Genomic DNA, 17,883 nt, shown 5'->3' on the forward strand with positions numbered 1-17,883 from the left:
CAGTTTGCATGCATTATAAAATCTTGGTTAAATGTATTGCTTTGAATAATGTTAATTTTCCAGCTTTTTCCATTTTGATGTCTACTCTTCACATGACTTAATATTATCATAATTATTATTATACAATGTTTTTCTCCTTATAATGTCCGTAAGTGGTCCATTTTTTATGATTTCTGTTGCATTGATGTCTAGTAACTAGGGATGGTCCAATGTGAATTAATTGGACTGATATGGTTTTATTTGTATTACATTTTAGGTTGGATATCCTTTCAGAAGAGTTGTGTATGACACAAATTTGTGTGATTGAGGTATTCAGATGTGATAGTATCAGTAAAATTTCATCAGCAAGTAAGAGAACATTAGATGTATACAAATTATTAACCGAATGCCCTTTTATAATTTGTTTATACCTGATTAAAATTGTCAGTGATCCAGCCGATAAAAAAAAAAAAATAAAGATGACTAGGGACAGCTTTGTTTAGTTCATTTGTTTGTTGTAATACTAAAAAATTACAAAGGTTTTATTTTGATATAAGCAACTGTATTATTTTATAATATTTTGATAAGTGAGGCACATGATAGGAAATACAAAACATTTCAGAGAATCAGTGTATCAAGACGTATCATAGGTAGTTCTGTATCTTTGCTTTAATTTACTTATGCTTGCATAATAATTTAATAACTTTTTTCATTTTTTCCTACGTAGTTCTAATGATAAACCACATTTGACAGTTCTTCTTCTTTCGGCTTTTCCCGGTTAGGGGTCGCCACAGCAGATCACCTGTCCACTCATGATTGGCAGTGGAGTTTTACGGTGTCAAGTTGCCACCCTGGCACCCAGCCTTCCACAGAAGGCACACAAATGCATGCACTCACGCCTAGGACCAATTTAGAGTATCCAATCCACCTACAGCATGTCTTTTGGGATGTGGGAGGAAACCAGAGCACCCAGAGGAAACTCACGCGACCACAGGGAGGACATGCAGACTCCGCACAGAAGGCACTCCAGCCGAGAATTGAACCTGAGAACCTCTTGCTGTGAGGCGGCAGCACTAACCACTGCACCACCATGGCCGCCCAAATAAAACAACATTAAAAGAAAATGTGTACATTTATAGTCCCTTGTACTGGAAAATAATGTTTCCTAGTTCAGCTATCCATATGTGTGTATGTACAGTGGATATAAAAAGTGTACACACCCCTGTTAAAATGCCAGATTTTTGTGATATAAAAAAATTAGACCACAGTAAATAATTTCAAAACTTTTCCCACCTTTAATGTGACCTATAACCTCTACAATTCAATTGAAAAACAAATATGTTCGGGGAAAAATGTAACAAAAAACGTACAGTAAGCTGGTTGCATAAGTGTGCACACCCTTAAACTTATACTTTGTTGAAGCACCTTTTGATTTAATTACAGCATTCAGTCTTTTTCAGTTCACACCTGCCATCAATTAAAGAGACTCTGATTAACCCCAAATTAAGTTCAGACGTCCTAGTAGGATTTTCCTGACATTTACTCAGTTGCCTGCTACAGCAAAAGCCATGGTTCGCTGAGAGAGCTTACAAAGCATGAAAGGGATCTCATTGTTGAAAGGTATCAGTCAGGAGAAGGGTACAAAAAATTTCCACAGCATTGGATATTCCATGGAACACAGTGAAGACAGTCATCAAAAAGTATAGAAAATATGGGACAACCGTGACGTTCCAAAGAAATGGATGTCTCTCCAAAATTGATGAAAAGACAAAACGAAAACTGGTCAGGGAGGCTGCCAAGAGACCTACAGCAACATTGAAGGAGCTGCAGGAATTTCTGGCAAGTACTGGTTGTGTACTACATGTGACAATAATCTCCCGTATTCTCCATATGACTGGTCTATGGGGTAGGGCTGCAAGATGGAAGCCTTTTCGTACACAGAAAAACACCCAGGCACAACTAAAATTTGCAGAACAATACATGAAGTCTCCCAAAAGCATGTGGGAAAATATGTTATGGTCTGATGAGACCAAGGTTGAACTTTTTAGCCACAATTCCAAAAGGTACATTTGGCACAAAAACAACACTTCGCATCACCAAAACAACACTACCCCCATGGTGAAGCATGGTGGTGGTAGTATCATACTTTGGAGTTGCTTTTCTTCAGCTGGAACTGGGGCTTTAACCAAGGTGGAGGGAATTATGAACAGTTCCAAATACCAGTCAGTTTTGGCCCAAAACCTTCAGGTATCTGCCAGAAAGCTGACGATAAAGAGGAATTTCACCTTTCAGCACTACAATGACCCCAAGCTTACATCCAAATCAACAAAAGAATGGCTTCACCAAGTTTTGGAATGTTCCAGCAAGAGCCCAGGCCTAAATCCAATAGAAAATCTGCAGGATGACCTGAAGAGGGCTGTGCACAAGCGATATCCTCGAAAGCTGACGATGAAGAATTTCACCTTTCAACACTACAATGACCCCAAGCTTGCATCCAAATCAACAAAAGAATGGCTTCACCAGAAGAAAATTAAAGTTTTGGAATGTTCCAGCAAGAGCCCAGGCCTAAATCCAATAGAAAATCTGCAGGATGACCTCAAGAGGGCTGTGCACAAGAGATACCCCCGCAATCTGACAGATTCGGAGCACTTTTGCAAGGAAGAGTGGGCAAATATTGCCAAGTCAAGATGTGCCATGCTGATAGACTCATAACCAAGAAGACTGAATGCTGTAATTAAATGAAAAGGTGCTTCAATTAAGTATTAGTTTAAGGGTTTGCACAATTATTATTTTTGTATATTTTTCCCCTAACAGATTTGTTTGCTTTTCAATTGAATTGTACAGGTTATAGGTCACATTAAAGGTGGGATAAGTTTTGAAATTATTTATTGTGGTCTCTTTTTTTATATCACAAAAACCTGGCATTTTAACAGGGGTGTGTACACTTTTTATATCTGCTGTATGTGTATGTGTGTTTATATGCTACACTGTGTACATATATATCTGTACACACATAATCATAATCTTTTTTTTCTATTGCTCGTTTTCCTAGGCGAAGGACCTAGTATTTTTCATCCAGACTCCACCTGCCACAATATACAACCTGAAGCACGAACCCTTACATTGAGTAAAGGACCCCAGCAAGCTTCTACAAGGCTCTAAACTTTAAAGTTAATGTATAAGAATGTTTGTTCAGCTGCAGTACAGCTTAAAACTCTATTCCACCTCTTAGCTGATTTGCACATCACCTGCCCCCCCACCCAACTAACAAGAAGTTAAAAATAAATTTCTCTTTACTTCTCCACATCTACCCACCTCCCCCTATTCTGCTCCTGTCCCACACAAACTATCTTCATAACTACAACTAAAATAGACATTAGAATCATATTATGTCACTACTTCCCCCACCCCCTTGTTGCAGTCTTAAACCACTTTAAAGCCCTCCATTCAGTTTTACCCATAACAAAGTCACTTACAGGAAATTGGAGGAAAGAAAAATACTTCCATAAAAAAACTGTCAGAAGGTTCAAATGAAAAAAATTTCATTAATACAACAGATTTATAAAAACAGTAAGATCAAGAAATTTTGATTTGTTTGGTAAAAGAAGCATCTGAGGATGTATGAAAATATAAACAACAAGACCTAGAGCTATTTGAAAAATATAAAAAAGAAATATAGACATGGGAAAGAAAGAGAGATTTGATATGTATGGTACAATATTTATGCAAAGGAGAAAGCCAAATTTAATATAAAAAAGGCAGCCCCAAAGATATTCAAAGAGAAATACAGACAAAGGCATCTAGGTATGGAAAATTTTACAATAAAAAAATATCACAAAGGTGGAATGTAGAATAGATTAGTAAAGTAGAAGTTAAAAAAAATAGAAGTTGAAGTAATGGGAGTCCATGCAAAGTGAAGGATTTGGTATAGAAGGTCTACATGATGAGTGAGTCCCCAAAGTAAGGAGAAGCAGGAAGATCAGGAAACGTCTGAAGAAGAAATATGGACATGGGAAAGAAAAAGATTTAATATGGTGCAATATTTATGCAAAGGAGAAAGCAAAACTAATCAATACAAAAAGAGCAGCACCAAAGATATTTGAAAAGAAATGCAGGCAAAGGAATCCAGACATGGAAATCTTTACAATGCAAAAAATAACAGAGGAAAAGCAGAGAAGGGGATTAGTAATGGAGAAGTTAAAGAAATAGAAACTGAGGTTATGGAGTACCTGCAAAGTGAAGGATTCTGTGTAAGAAAAACAAATGCAGAAAGCACCATAACAGGATAGAGGAATGGATATCCAAATTAAGCGGAAACCAGTGGAACAGGAAGCAATTGGTCAGGTACCATATCAAGATATTTTGGAGTCTCCCACAGGAAACCAGTATAAACATTCACTTGAAGCTAGACAGTAAGGAAAGGAACAGAAAACTGTGGAAACTCTGCAGTCAACGTTGAGGAGTGATAGGCTAGTGAGTTCCCATATGACAGAGCAACTGATGGCACAGGATGAAATTAAAGAGAAGGTGCCACAGGAAGATGCTATAGAACTTTCTATAGAATGTTTACAGGAAATATCAAGCAAGGGATGTGGGCCCGGTTTGATAGAAAATGAGCTGAGAGAAGAGTTGCTTGATTTTAATAGAAATGGATAGATATATTAAAATCAATGAGAGAAATAGACTGCAGAAGGTCAATAAAACCCCAAAAGTCTGAAGTCCAATAAAACAAATGAATGCAGTAATTAGGACTGTCCACAGAGATCCATGTGATATAACAGAAATAAACAGGATATATTACTGTGCTGTTAAATTAATAACTGATAAAGTTCTACCACAAGAACACAGAGTAGTGAGGGAAAGGAAGGGGAGAAATTTAATATTATGAAAGTATCAGATAGAGAAAACTATAAAGCAATTAAGACAAGAAGTATCACACTTAGAAGACTATAGAAGAGGGAATAAATCAACAAAAATACTAAGGAAGATAGATGTGAATAGAGCAATGCACAGTATTAGAACAGACCAGGATCTATCATGTACCATCACAAATAACAAACTAAAAATTTCAGCACAGGTAGAAAAACTTGGAAGATACCCAGATAAATATAAATGAGAAGTACATAATAAGCATTTTATTGATGACCCAAAAAAGGTTTATAGAGAATTGGGAAATAAGGTAAAAGGAATTGGAAGACCGCCAAAAAAAGTTCTCCAAAATATATTTACTTCCTCTATCTGTGAAGACCCTGTGGAACATAACAAAGATGCTAAATGGAGTAAAAGAAAAAATAAAAAGTTTAAAGGTGCAGGATATGAAATGGGATGAAGTAATAGCCAGAGAGATTGAGACACAGTTAAGAAAAGCCTGTAATTGGAAACCCCAGGCCCAGATGCAGTACCTAACTTTTGGTTAAAAGTGTTAATACCTTTGCACGAGGATTTAGCTATGAGTAAGGACCATTTATATGCGCACCCCCAAACAGATACTAACATGGCTAACAGGCAAAACAATGCTCCTTCTTAAGAGTGAACCTGTAAGCTACCCTAAAAATTATAGACCAATAACTTGCCTTTCCACGACGTATAAACTATACACAGGAATTGATTCTGACAGGGTTTATAGTCATTGAGAAGAAAAACTCAATTATGGCAGTAGAACAAAAGGGCTATAAAAGAAAGTCATATGGAACAAAGGCTCATTTGTTGTTAAAGTTGTACTGGAGAAGTGTAAAAAGGGGAAAAAATTAAGTATGGCATGGATTGACTATAAAAAAGCATTTGATACTTTCCCACATTCATGGATAAAGAGTGCTGATTGACTACATTACAGTGACCATGAAACTGTGACAGACCACTTTGCAATTAAGCCATGATAAAGGACAGATTATTATCCCAGGGATAAAAATTCAAAGGGGGGGGGGATATTCCAGGGTGACTCCTTATCACTGCTGCTATTCTGTCTTGTCCTTAACCCACTAAGCTGTTTACTTAACACATTAGGCCATGGCTACAATTTGGCTCCTAAAAAACAACAGTGTAAAGACTTCTCATCTTCTCTTTGTCGATGATTTAAAACTGTATAGCTCATCAGATGAGGAACTGAAAGCACAGCTGCAGGTTGTCCAAACTTTTTCAGATGATATAAGAATGTCATTTGAGCTTGTGTGTGCAAAAGCAACCTTTAAAGCAGGAAAACTGCAGGACCAGGAAAACATCAGTTTGGGACAAGAATGTGATGTAAAAGAACTTGAGCAAGAGGGAGTGTATAAATATTTGAGAATTGATGAAGGATCAACAATAAAACATAAACAAATGTGAATAAAACTTAGTAAGGAATACTTTAGAAGACTTTAATTCTGAAAACAGCATTGACATCGAGGAACAAAATCCAAGCTATAAACCAATTTGCTCTTCCAGTCCTAACTTACAGTTTTGGAGTGATTGACTGTCCCCAAAACATGTTAGATAGATTAGATAGGAAAACAAGAAAGATGCTTCATGCTCACCAAATGATTTATAAAAATCGGTGTATACCAAGATGTATTCCTAAATACTTTCGACAGCCTAGCCCCTCTTCGCACCAAAAGAACTAACAAAAAATACCAAACAACACTTACAAGATAGAGAGAAAGCCTGGAAGGAATGGCACAATAAAAAATGTGATGCCAACCTAATCAAATATAAACAGTTACGAAACAAAGCAACAAAGTTAGTGAACTTAGACAAAGAAAACACTTTTCTAACCAACTGACAAACCACAAAAACAACCCAAAACCATTTTATAAATGTATCTGAAACCTCCTTAACCCAGGCTCTAAAACTCCATCACCATGCCCTGGCAAAACTCCCTCAAGATAGCCAACCTGTTTAGCTCTCATTTTATAGATAGCATAAGCAAACTGTTAACAAATCCCACTGCCACAGCTACCTCAAGCCCAGTCTCTGATAGACCTCCACCCTTATCTCATGACTGTTGAACAAACAAACAAAAAAACCTTCACTTCCTCAACATACTAGTACATCTTCTATCCCCTTTTCTCTTAAACCTGTCTGTACCTCTTTCATTCAAAAACTAAAACAATGCTCCCTTTCCTCTGACAACCTCTGTCCTGAATACTTAAAACTTGCTGCAGAAGTCATAGCATATCCTGTCAGCATCCTTATAAATCCCTCCATTGCAGTGTTCAGTTTCCCTAACCTCTGAAAAAAAATCTTATCCCTTTACATACAGGGGGCAACTCTTCATCCTCGCTCCTCTTTCCAGACTCCTGGAAAAAATGCATATATAGGTAATTGCTTCACCATCTCATCCAAAGCAAACTAATTACCCCCTACCCAACATGGTTTTCGCCCATCACGCAGCACCACCACTGCCCTAATCTCCTTCATGAATACTGCGTCCAAATCCTTTGACTCTGGTACTATCGCCTCTGTCTTACTACTAGACTTATCAAAGGTATTTGACACAGTGTCCCCTAACAAACTTCATCAGCTATCCATTGTAGGCTGCACCCCACCATCCCTCCAATGATTTGCGAGCTAACTCTGCAACCACCAGCAATGCGTTAAATGGCAAAACAAACTATCCCGATATCAAACCAACACAACTCTGGTACCACAAGAGTCCATACGTGGACCCTTACTCTTCAGTGTTTTCACCAACACCCTTCACACCTCATCACCCCATTATCCAAAACACAAATGACACTACCATAATTTTCTCCTCTAATAATATAAAACATCTCCAACCACTCAACCAAACCACCTTCACCTCAATAGAGACATGGCTGACAGAAGCCCAGATAATCGTAAATCCTTAAAAAAAATCCTCTTGCTTTTTTCAGCAAAAACAATCTCATCTGACTTTAAAATATTCTCTCAGGATAACACAGAAATTGAAACAGTTCCCACAACTAAGCTACTAGGCATTACCATAGACAACATATTACATTTTGAACACCACATCTGCAATAGCATTAAAAAACACACATCAAACTAGAAGCACTCTTCCTTGGATAACTCCACCAGAAAAGCCCTCGCCAACGCGTATTTGCTTCTCTTTCTCATATATGTAGCCCCCTTATACACAAATTTACCATCTTCCCTTAAAAACGAGTTCTAATCCTGCTACCATAAAATTACCAAATTTGCCACAGGCTGCTTCTACCATTTCCATCACGGCATAGCTCTGAAAGAACTAAACTGGCTCGAACCTACACTACACCTAAACCTAGTTCAGCTGTCTTCTGCCCATAAAGTTATATATATACACACCTGATAGTTGCCCAGCCCTCAAATCTGTCCTAAAACCCTACATCCCTACCAGAGCCCTCCACTCTGAAAACAAACAACTCCTAACCATCTACATTCTAAACAACTTCCTCAAAAGAAGTATTTTTAATCTGATCCTCCATCCTACACTGAATATTTTCTCTAAAGTTTGTGAAATTAGTATTAGAAATACATTAGTTTATAAACCACAGCACAAATGGTTTGTTAAACCCTAAAGAGAAAAAAAGCTCTACAACAGTTTTGTAATGAACCAAATGTCAGAGTTATGAAGGCTGATGAAGGGGCTGGTGTTGTGGTTATGGATAGTAGAACTTCCATACACAAAATGAAAATGTCTCTGAACAAAAATTGCACCTATCGGATAGTAGAACCTGATGAGGTGTTAAGGTTCTTTGAAAAAATAGACAGATATTACTGGATCTTTTTCATGATAACCTCATTACAGATTACGAGTTTGACTTCATGTTGTTGTTGTTGTTGTGTCTTTCGGCTTTTCCCGGTTAGGGGTCGCCACAGCGGAACTCCGGTCCGCTAATGATTGGCAGTAGATTTTTACGTGCTGAGTTGCCAGCCCTGATGCACAACCTTCAACGAAGGTACACCCATTCACGCATGTCTCCACACAGAAGACGCTCTAGCTGAGAATCGAACGGGACAACGTCTTACTGTAAGGCAACAGCGCTACCGCAGCACCACTTTCATGCAGGTAGGGAATTCTTGTCTTGGTAAAATGTTCGGCATTCAGAAAATTCACAAAGATCAAATTAACCCTCCTTTGAGACACATTCTCCTCCAAAAAACTAAAACTGAATTTATGCCGGACTTCTAGATTTTTATCTGAACCCAGTTCAAAACTCCCAGTTTTATCTGAAAGACTCTTGGGCATTCCTGACCTAGATCTAGATTTTTATTGAAGATTCCCTTTATTTTATTGGTTCCTCAAGTACTTGACCTAGAGGCTCTGTACCCTAACATTCTTCATGTAGATGGCATTTGCTTAGTGGAGAGAGACCTCACGAACCATGCTGGTACAGAGTTGGGTAAAGCTCAGACTCTTTGTAAAGTTCTACAATTAGTTCTGGAAAACAAATTTTTCATGTACAGTGATAACATTCACCATCAAATTAAAGGTGTAGCCATGGGTGCGAAAATGGTACCAGCTTTATGCTAAACTAGTGCTTCGTTCCTGGGAGGCTGATGCTCATTAATTTGAAAGGATTCAACCAAGTATGTTTCTACAAGTGTTTCATAAACTATATATTTTTCCTTTGGTTGGGCACTCCGAATTAATTAAATGATTTTATTTCAGACATCAAAGAGAGCATATGGTTTCTTGACTTTACCATCTCAAGTATAGGTAAAACAGTTAATTTCTTGGACATTACCCATTCTTGTGGTAATGTCTATAACCATTTCAACTCCATGATTTATCGTAAAGACACCTTTAGAAATAATTATCAGGACTACAACGGTCAACATCCTCTGTTTATGAAGAGAAACATAATGAAGGGCCAATTTGTATGTGTAAGTAGACTTGTTAGTGAAGATCATTTTTTTAAAGAGTGTGGCTTTCTCATAAGTCTCTGTAGAGAACCCCATTGAAGTAATTGACTATTGTTTTTATGATGTTTATTCTAATAGACATTCTTGGCACCAACAGATTTTGAGATATGGTTTTGCTACTAACATGAGTCCCATTAATAATGATTGTTCGCATTTTCTGCTACCTACCTCATTAGATTTGCAATTATCAGGCACTGTATTGCCAAAAATTGGCACATCATTAATGTTAATGTTTGTTCTATTTCTTGCCTCGCGAATCACACCTTTTCTTGGTTCTGTTTCAACCAGGTTTTTATTGGATATGAGTGGTCGGTTGGGTGGGCGTTCGAAAGACATGCATAAATGGGCGTGCCTTCATTGAAGGTTGAATGCCGAGCTGGCACCTCGGCATTCATGAAAATCTGCTGCCAATCACTAGCGGACTGGAGTTCTGCCGTGGTGACCCCTAACCGGGAAAAGCCGAAAGACAACAACAACAACAGTGGTTTACCTTAGGTTCAGGTGTTTTTCGTAGTTATCTATCATGTTAGTGTGTGTGTGTGTGTGTGTGTGTGTGTGTGTGTGTGTGTGTGTGTGTGTGTGTGTGTGTGTGTGTGTTTATGTATATTTATATTTTTGTGTGTGTGTGCAGAAACAAATTACCTACCTACACACACGCATCTGTAGTGGCAGAACAGTGGTTGGTATCACTACCTTATAACAAATAGTATTTCAGATTGCACAGAGAAGACACCCCAGCAGTGAAACGTTCTGCATGTCCCACACCCAAATATTTTTTCATCTCATGCTCTGGTTTCCTCTCGCGTCTCAAAGATTTGATGTGACTTGACAGTCCTGTAAACAGGCCATAGTGTGCAATAGTGAAACTGACTTTGTGTTACGTGTGTGTATATGTATTGTAATGTGGTTGTAACTTTTAAAATTTTAAAATGCTCACTTGAAAAGGAATTTTATTGTAGAGTTTTGTTCTAAGTACATAAAAGCTTGAATGATAACTTTTTTTTGTGTGTTTTTAATAGCTGCCTATGAAAAGCAGCAGTGTGATCACCCCATTTGTGGCCTGTATTGGTATTCTGCTGTTTCATCATTTATAAAATTTTATGCTGTGTATAGGGAAACACTCATGGTCTAAGTGGTATTGATGGTATTATGTGATCAGTAGACTGCAGGTTTGCTTTTATTCGTACAGGAACCAAGCCCTCCCTGCAGCTGGTATAACCAGGCCAATATGAGAAAAGGATAGTTTTTAAACAAATGTCTTTTTTATTGTATTCATAATGCTGGTTTGGTGGTAATTTGAAATGGATAATAACAAACTTTTCCTTTTATCTTATTTTTTGAGCAGTATAGAGCAAATGCTGGCGCTGAATCCGGGAAAGACTCCTATCAGCCTGCTTCAAGAATATGGGACAAGAATAGGAAAAACTCCTGTGTACGATTTACTGAAGGCAGAAGGACAAGCCCACCAGCCGAACTTCACCTTCCGAGTCACAGTCGGAGACATCAACTGCACTGGTCTGTAGAGTGCTTCTAGCTATTACATGTGTGAACTGTTATGCTAATACTTGGTAGAAGTTGTTGAAACAGGCAAAAGGTTGTCATTGTTACGTTTTTTTTTTTTTTGTGCTTTACACAGGTAATAATGAGGGTATTCTTTTGTAAAATGTGCATTTTATTTCAAAATTATGCTTATAAAATATTCCTTAAATTCTTTTCCAGTTGACATTTATTGCTGTATACTTTTTCCAAAGGGAACAAAACTTTTAAATCTTTCCAGTTAAAGCCTGCCATCCATGAGTTTATAATTGTTTACAGCACTTGATGCCCAAAGCATCCATATATTAAACAAGGTCCCCATAAAAATAAAAAAGGGGCAAACACTTTCTTTGGGAAGGATCAAAGAGTTATATGGTAGTGGAAAGCCATCTGTAGTAACATTCAGGACAGAGTGAGTCCTACAGCATTAGGAATGTATATTGACTGAAACAGCTGCCTGTTGACTTGTCGGCACTCCAAATGCCGAATACTGACATGCCAAAAAAAAAATAAATAAATCAAAACTGCAAGAGAAAAGAGTGAATCTCAAACATCACTCTTTTCTATGTTTTTGCAAGGGGGCACGCTCTCCACAATCCCCAAATTTATATAGTCTTAACTCCAAGATCACTGTACCGCAGGAAAAAAAAAAAAGAGTATCCTGACATCTTCAGCTTAGTATAAATCAGTTTTTTCAGCCATTCAGTCTTTGTGTTTCAGGACTCGCTATAATGGGTCCCAACATTTCAAATGCGTAACTGCTGAAACTTTCCTTGGCTTGCCAGTTAGGTCTCTAACCTCTTAGTGCAACACTCCCTGCTGCTACTGTCCATTTCTTTCCTGCCACAAAAATGGCAAGAAAGAACCCTAGGCTGTATTCTTGATTAAAATTGTAATTCTGGGTTATTTCTTCATTTTTGGGTATTTTCCCCCTTTATTGTTGCATATCTTGCAACACTGTATATCAAGTCTGTGTATTTCTCTTTGGAAATGTTTGGAAACTGATCAACAGCTTTTTTCCAGAGTTGTCAGGAATCTATGAAACTCAGACTGCCCGGACATTTGGGAAAGTTGTTTATTTCGTTTGTTGCTTATTTTTTTGCCACCAAGTTTGCATTGCATCATTGGAGCATGAAAGCTGTCATTTAGAAGATCACTTGTCTTCAACCTGGTCTGCATTTTAATATCCCAGTCGGAATAACTTTCTGTTTGAGGTTTCCTCTGTGTTCTGTAGTCTGACTTGTGTCCTGGCTCCGCTAGGCTGTCATGCTTAGTAAAGCTGGGCCCAATGCTGTACCAGATTATCATAATCCATTTATGGGATGGAACATTTGTTTCATGTTAAAGGAGGCTTTGGTTACCCCTACTCTGAAAAAGGCTGGCTTAGAGTCTGTTGATTTCTATAATTAGGCACATTTCTAAATTATTCCTTGTGAACAAAGTTTTGGAGTGGACTGTGCACAGCTGGATTCATATTTTATGAGAGATTTTGACATCTGTGATCCATTCCATTCTGGCTTTCATGCAAGACACAGTACAGAGACAGCTCTTTCAAGTGTTTTTTTATTGGCCTGCTTATATGTGGCAACAAACCAGTTTCATTTTTCTGCCTTGGTCCTGTTTGTATCACACCTTTTATTTTTTTTATTTAGTATTGTAATGTTTTTATTAAAAATTACATTTAGCCAAAGACCTCCTGTTTTGCATTGAATTACCCTCATCTTTACTGGTATACAGGCAGGTTAGTTCAGAACTGGCGACTCTGTTTGTGAAATCACATTTCAGATTATTTTCATTTGCTAATACGAACAATACATCCTGTTATTTCATCGACATTCAACTATATACAGATATTTACAATGCTTCTGATCCCCCCTCCATTAACTTTCTTATTATCAAGTTCCTGTTTTAGTCCAGAATTCCCTCATTTTGTCAGATCTTTCATGTGTTCCACGAACTCCCATACTTTTTTTGAGTGTTACTTGGTCTGTATCTCGAGAATATTTTCTCTGTATTGGATATCCTTGTAATTATTGCCGTAAGTTCTTCCCTAGTTGGTACTTCTCCCCTTTTTTTATTTTATTTCTTTTTGATACCAGTACTAAAGTAGCCAGTGCTCTAGCATGTCCTTTCCCAGCAGGAAATTAGTTTCACTTAACATCCATTCTTCCTCCTAGGATTTTTTGATTTTAGGCTATATACCTTTTTATTTATTTATTTTTTTATTTTTTATTATCCTAGCCTCTCTCACATCCAGAAAAAAAAGTGTCTCTCCAGTCTTGATCAGATCTCCAACATTTCTCATTTCTTTGTCAGTGTTTAGTGTGTTGGATTGTGGTATCCTTGGACTGTTTAAAGCACTCCATCACTGATGCTGTGCTAGGCTGGTGCGGCTCCAAGTGTACACAGAGATGGGGGTTAATTTTTGTTTATCCCACTATCCTGAAAGCAGTGTACCACAGGATACCATATGAATAACCATTTTTTTATTGTGTAAACCTACTGTTTTTAAGGGACTTGTTCGAACAAAAGCCTTACTTTGCCATTGTTATGCAGATAACATGCAGGTTTCTTTCTCTTTGCCACAAGAATCTAAATGCAGTCTAGCAAAATAATTGAGAAGGCATCCATGAGTGGGTGACAGTGAATTGCCTGAAATTCAGTACCTCAGTTAAAGTCAACAAGGTTGTACCTGTCCCATTGTAAGATTTATCTGCTCTTATTTACCATTTATAGCATCTATCGATGTGTTGCACTGAAATTTGTACTGATGATGTGAAATCTGGGAGGTTGTTTTTGGTGGGCTAACAAAGTCCAGGTTTCAGCAGTTGCCAGATTTTCCTGTTTTCAACTCTGGAACATTCCAGCCACAGACCTTCTAAAAGTGATTCTTGCAATGGTATTTTCTTGTATGGATTACTGTAATGCCATGTACCCAGGAATTCTGGGTTGAGATTTTGAACAATTACACCAGTAGCAGCTAATGTTGTTCCTTGGGATATCTGTCTTATCACATACTGCAAATTTTGGCATGAGCTTTATTTAAGTTGGCCTACCTAGCACCGCATGACTTGGACATCCCTGTTTGTGAGCTGTTGTCCCTTGGCACCAGTCATATCATACCCTCTACTTAGCCATCCCGGGACTGCTGGCTCTTCCAGTGGTGAGTTTCAAATTTTCTAGCTTTCTAGGCCTTTTTCAAATGCTGTACTTCCGAAACTTCCGTTATGATTAGGTTCAAGCACTCCTTAAAGACATGTCTAGTAACTGACTTTGCCTTGGAGACCACGTATTTTACTAAGTATTTTATACACTTCATATTTTAACTTTTGTATAAGTAGCGTGTTATTTTCATTTGATGTTTTATGTATTTATTTGTTATGCAAGTATTACTGTTGAATTGCTTATGTTTTTTTTCTTTTATATTTGTAATTGTGTTTCACTCATTCTAATAACTTTTAACTTAGCTGGCGTTTGCTCGCATTTCTTAAGTTTTCCCATTTCTGTCACTTTGGGGCTAGGCTGTGTGTGATCACTTTGCACTGTATGGCTTGATTTTTTTTTTTTTTTTTTCTTCTTCTTCATGTATCCCCTACAAAGCAAATACTGTTTGTCAGTAGACACACTAAGTACTTTCCCTGTCTAGGAACTGAGCACAGCATTTCCAAATGCTTATTTGGCATCAGATTAAAATTTTCTGTATAACCCTGCACCCGTTGCTATGTTTTTTTTTTGCACTCCTTATGGCATTTATAATTGGAAACTTTTTTTTTTTTTTTAATAAACATGCAGTCAGCGAAGTGCTTGAGATTAAATTTAAAGTGGTTAAAGCACTTAATGCATCAGTTTTCTCAATATCCTGTTAACTCCCTGAATTCTTTGAACATCCTAGACGGCTCTTCCTACAAGTCCCCTTCTGGTCTTGCTAAATATATCTAGGATCAACCATGAATATCTGGTAGTTCTGCAGTAACTCTGACTGCCTTTAACAAACTGTTTAATCCACTGGATAACAACAGTTAAATGTAGATCAAATGGAAGGACTGAGAGAATGAATCCCTGTATTTGAGTGTTTTATTTTAGAAATTAATGTTCTGATTGTATGGTGACCTGTTTTTACAGAGTTGGTGTTTTAGTCTAAGAATGTTGTGGGTGGATAACTGATATATAAACTGCTTTTTGTAATAGTTATTTCACCAATGGCTTTATCAAATGTGCTTGGCAAAGAAGACACAAGAATGTTTGCTTAGGTACTTCAGGCTGCCTATACCTTTCTGGAAAGGACACCTCATTGGTTACTGGTCCAGCTGTCCTAGGGGCTGAGAAAGGCAGACTTTTTCATTTTCCTAACAATATTGATGGTGATAGTTTTTTTTTTTTTTTTTTTTTTTTTTATATCACGAGCTTTGTTCTTTTTTGATTACATGGGGTGTGGCTTTGTGTGTATTTTGATTAAACATAATGCACAGCAACTTGAAGATTTACAAAGAGAAATTTCAGATTTGGATCATAAGACCCACACAGACGTGACTTTTCATGGTTATGTTTCAGAATTTGTTTTTACTACTATGAGCAGACATAAGAACACCATTAAGAACAGAAAATTATAAAGGTACAGAGGAATGTTAAGACCTATGCATATAAGTTGGCATCTCCTATGTCTTAATTTTCCACCAATGCAGAATGTTCCAAGGTAAAAGAGGGAAGAAATAAGGATTACAGAGAGTCCAGTGGTGTAGAAATGTAGGTCATCCTGACTGGCTGAGAAGAATCTGAATAGGTTTCAGACAGGTCAAACGGTGACAACAGACTACTTGGAACTCAGCATGACAAATCCATTATTGGAGGTAAAGGAATTTCCCGGATTATACAATGACATACTCAAGGAGCTTCTACATTTTCAGACATATGGGAGGAACACAGCAGGAGGTCATTAACAATACAGGGGGCGGATGGTTTATTGAGGGAGTGGACGTGGGTGGAGAATTGACCTTCTCAAGTTGGAAAAACAATCAAAAGTTGTAAATTTAAGTACTTTTTTTTCTCTAAAAGTGAGTTGCAACTTCTTGAAAAAGGTTTTTTATTTTCTGCCAAGTAGATATCACTGACACTATATTAGATTTTAAACTGTACACCAGAAAATTTAAATTAAAGTGCATTTTAAACAACAGTGTATTTAAACAAGATGTTTCCACTTGCTTAAGGAAAAGTAGTGTTTTAAAAACAGGTAATACTGGAGGATTAAGTACTTTTCAGTCAGTTTTTGAGAAGGACATTAGATGTCTTTTAAATCGACCCCCAAAATGTAAGCATTTTAATGTAAGTTAAGTTGAAAGACAAACTTTGCACAGGTTTAGCCTGATAAGCCAAGTGGCAGTATGGTTATTGTGGACAAAATTAGTTGTATTGACAAAATTACACAAATATTGACTGGTAACGTCTCCAACAATAACACTAATGTAAAAGCTGCTAAGTTAGTCTATGAATATATTGATTTAGTTTTGTTAGCTTTGTATCATTATAGACAGATTAATACTTATCAATTTGAATTTTTGTTGGTTAAACATTCAGTAATGGCCAAGTTTTTGGTATTCCTGGGTTACGTAAGAACTGTTTTGATGCTCCTTTTCAGACGATTGTGTCAGCATGGTGTTCGAAGATTGAAATGATTTCTACTTTTTTGGATTTAAGGTTCAGTAATGTTACCCAGGGTACTTTATCTTGTATAAAAGATTATTGTGATCTTTTGAGTAAGTTACAATCATTAATGTTATATTGTATATTAAATCACATTTTAATTACTGACGATGTTGCATGTTTATACATGGTGATTCCATAGAATGAGGGAGTTTAAGTGGTTGGAATTTTTTTTTTATCTAGTGAGACTAACTTTACTAATATGGATATTGACACTTTTTGTACTTTATTGGAAGTTGTACTTTGTAATAATTTTTTCATGTTTGATGGGCAAGTAAACAAAATAAGGGAGTTACGATGGGCCTAATGTGGTTCCCATTTTTGCTAATCTGGTTGTGCATGAGTAGGAGAGAACTTTTTATTGATTGTTTTTCTTTTTGGAGATAATTTATTGATTTTGGACAACTTAGTACTAATTTTTTTCTTTTTTTTTTCTTTTTTGTGTACATTTTTAATAGTGCAAGTTTTCTGATTGTTGAGGTTGTTTTTTGAGAAAGGTGAACAAACTTTGTTCTAGATTATAAAAGAAACCTACATATGTCAATAATTATAACTGTGGTAATAGGGCAGATGCCAGGTTTTTGTCAAGGATAATGTTATAAAATCAGAAGCCATTAGAGAGTCTAGCTTAACTACTACTGATGAGGAATTCTGTTTAGAAAACTTGTGGAGAAGGGCTAGAAGGCATGTGCAGTATATAATATTTTAGAAGTTAGAGAATCACTTGGTCTGTTCGTCCCCATTTTAGGTGATTTGGGACTTGTTATTGTGGATAACATTACATCAGGTGTTAGTAATAATAGCAGGAAAGAT

General features: G+C 37.0%; 1 protein-coding gene across 1 annotated transcript in view; it reads left to right on the forward strand.

Annotated features, from left to right (window-relative positions):
* Window positions 1-17,883, forward strand: part of TARBP2 (TARBP2 subunit of RISC loading complex) — a 272,258-nt gene that overhangs the window by 5,525 nt on the left and 248,850 nt on the right. Inside the window, exon 2 of the mRNA XM_044083924.1 lies at window positions 11,183-11,352. Coding sequence (XP_043939859.1) covers window positions 11,183-11,352 — 170 coding nt within the window. The remainder of the gene's footprint in view (window positions 1-11,182; window positions 11,353-17,883) is intronic.

The sequence above is a fragment of the Protopterus annectens genome, chromosome 9.part0 (genome assembly GCF_019279795.1).
Source record: "Protopterus annectens isolate FY-2018-M chromosome 9.part0, PAN1.0, whole genome shotgun sequence".
NCBI classification, from domain to species: domain Eukaryota; kingdom Metazoa; phylum Chordata; order Ceratodontiformes; family Protopteridae; genus Protopterus; species Protopterus annectens.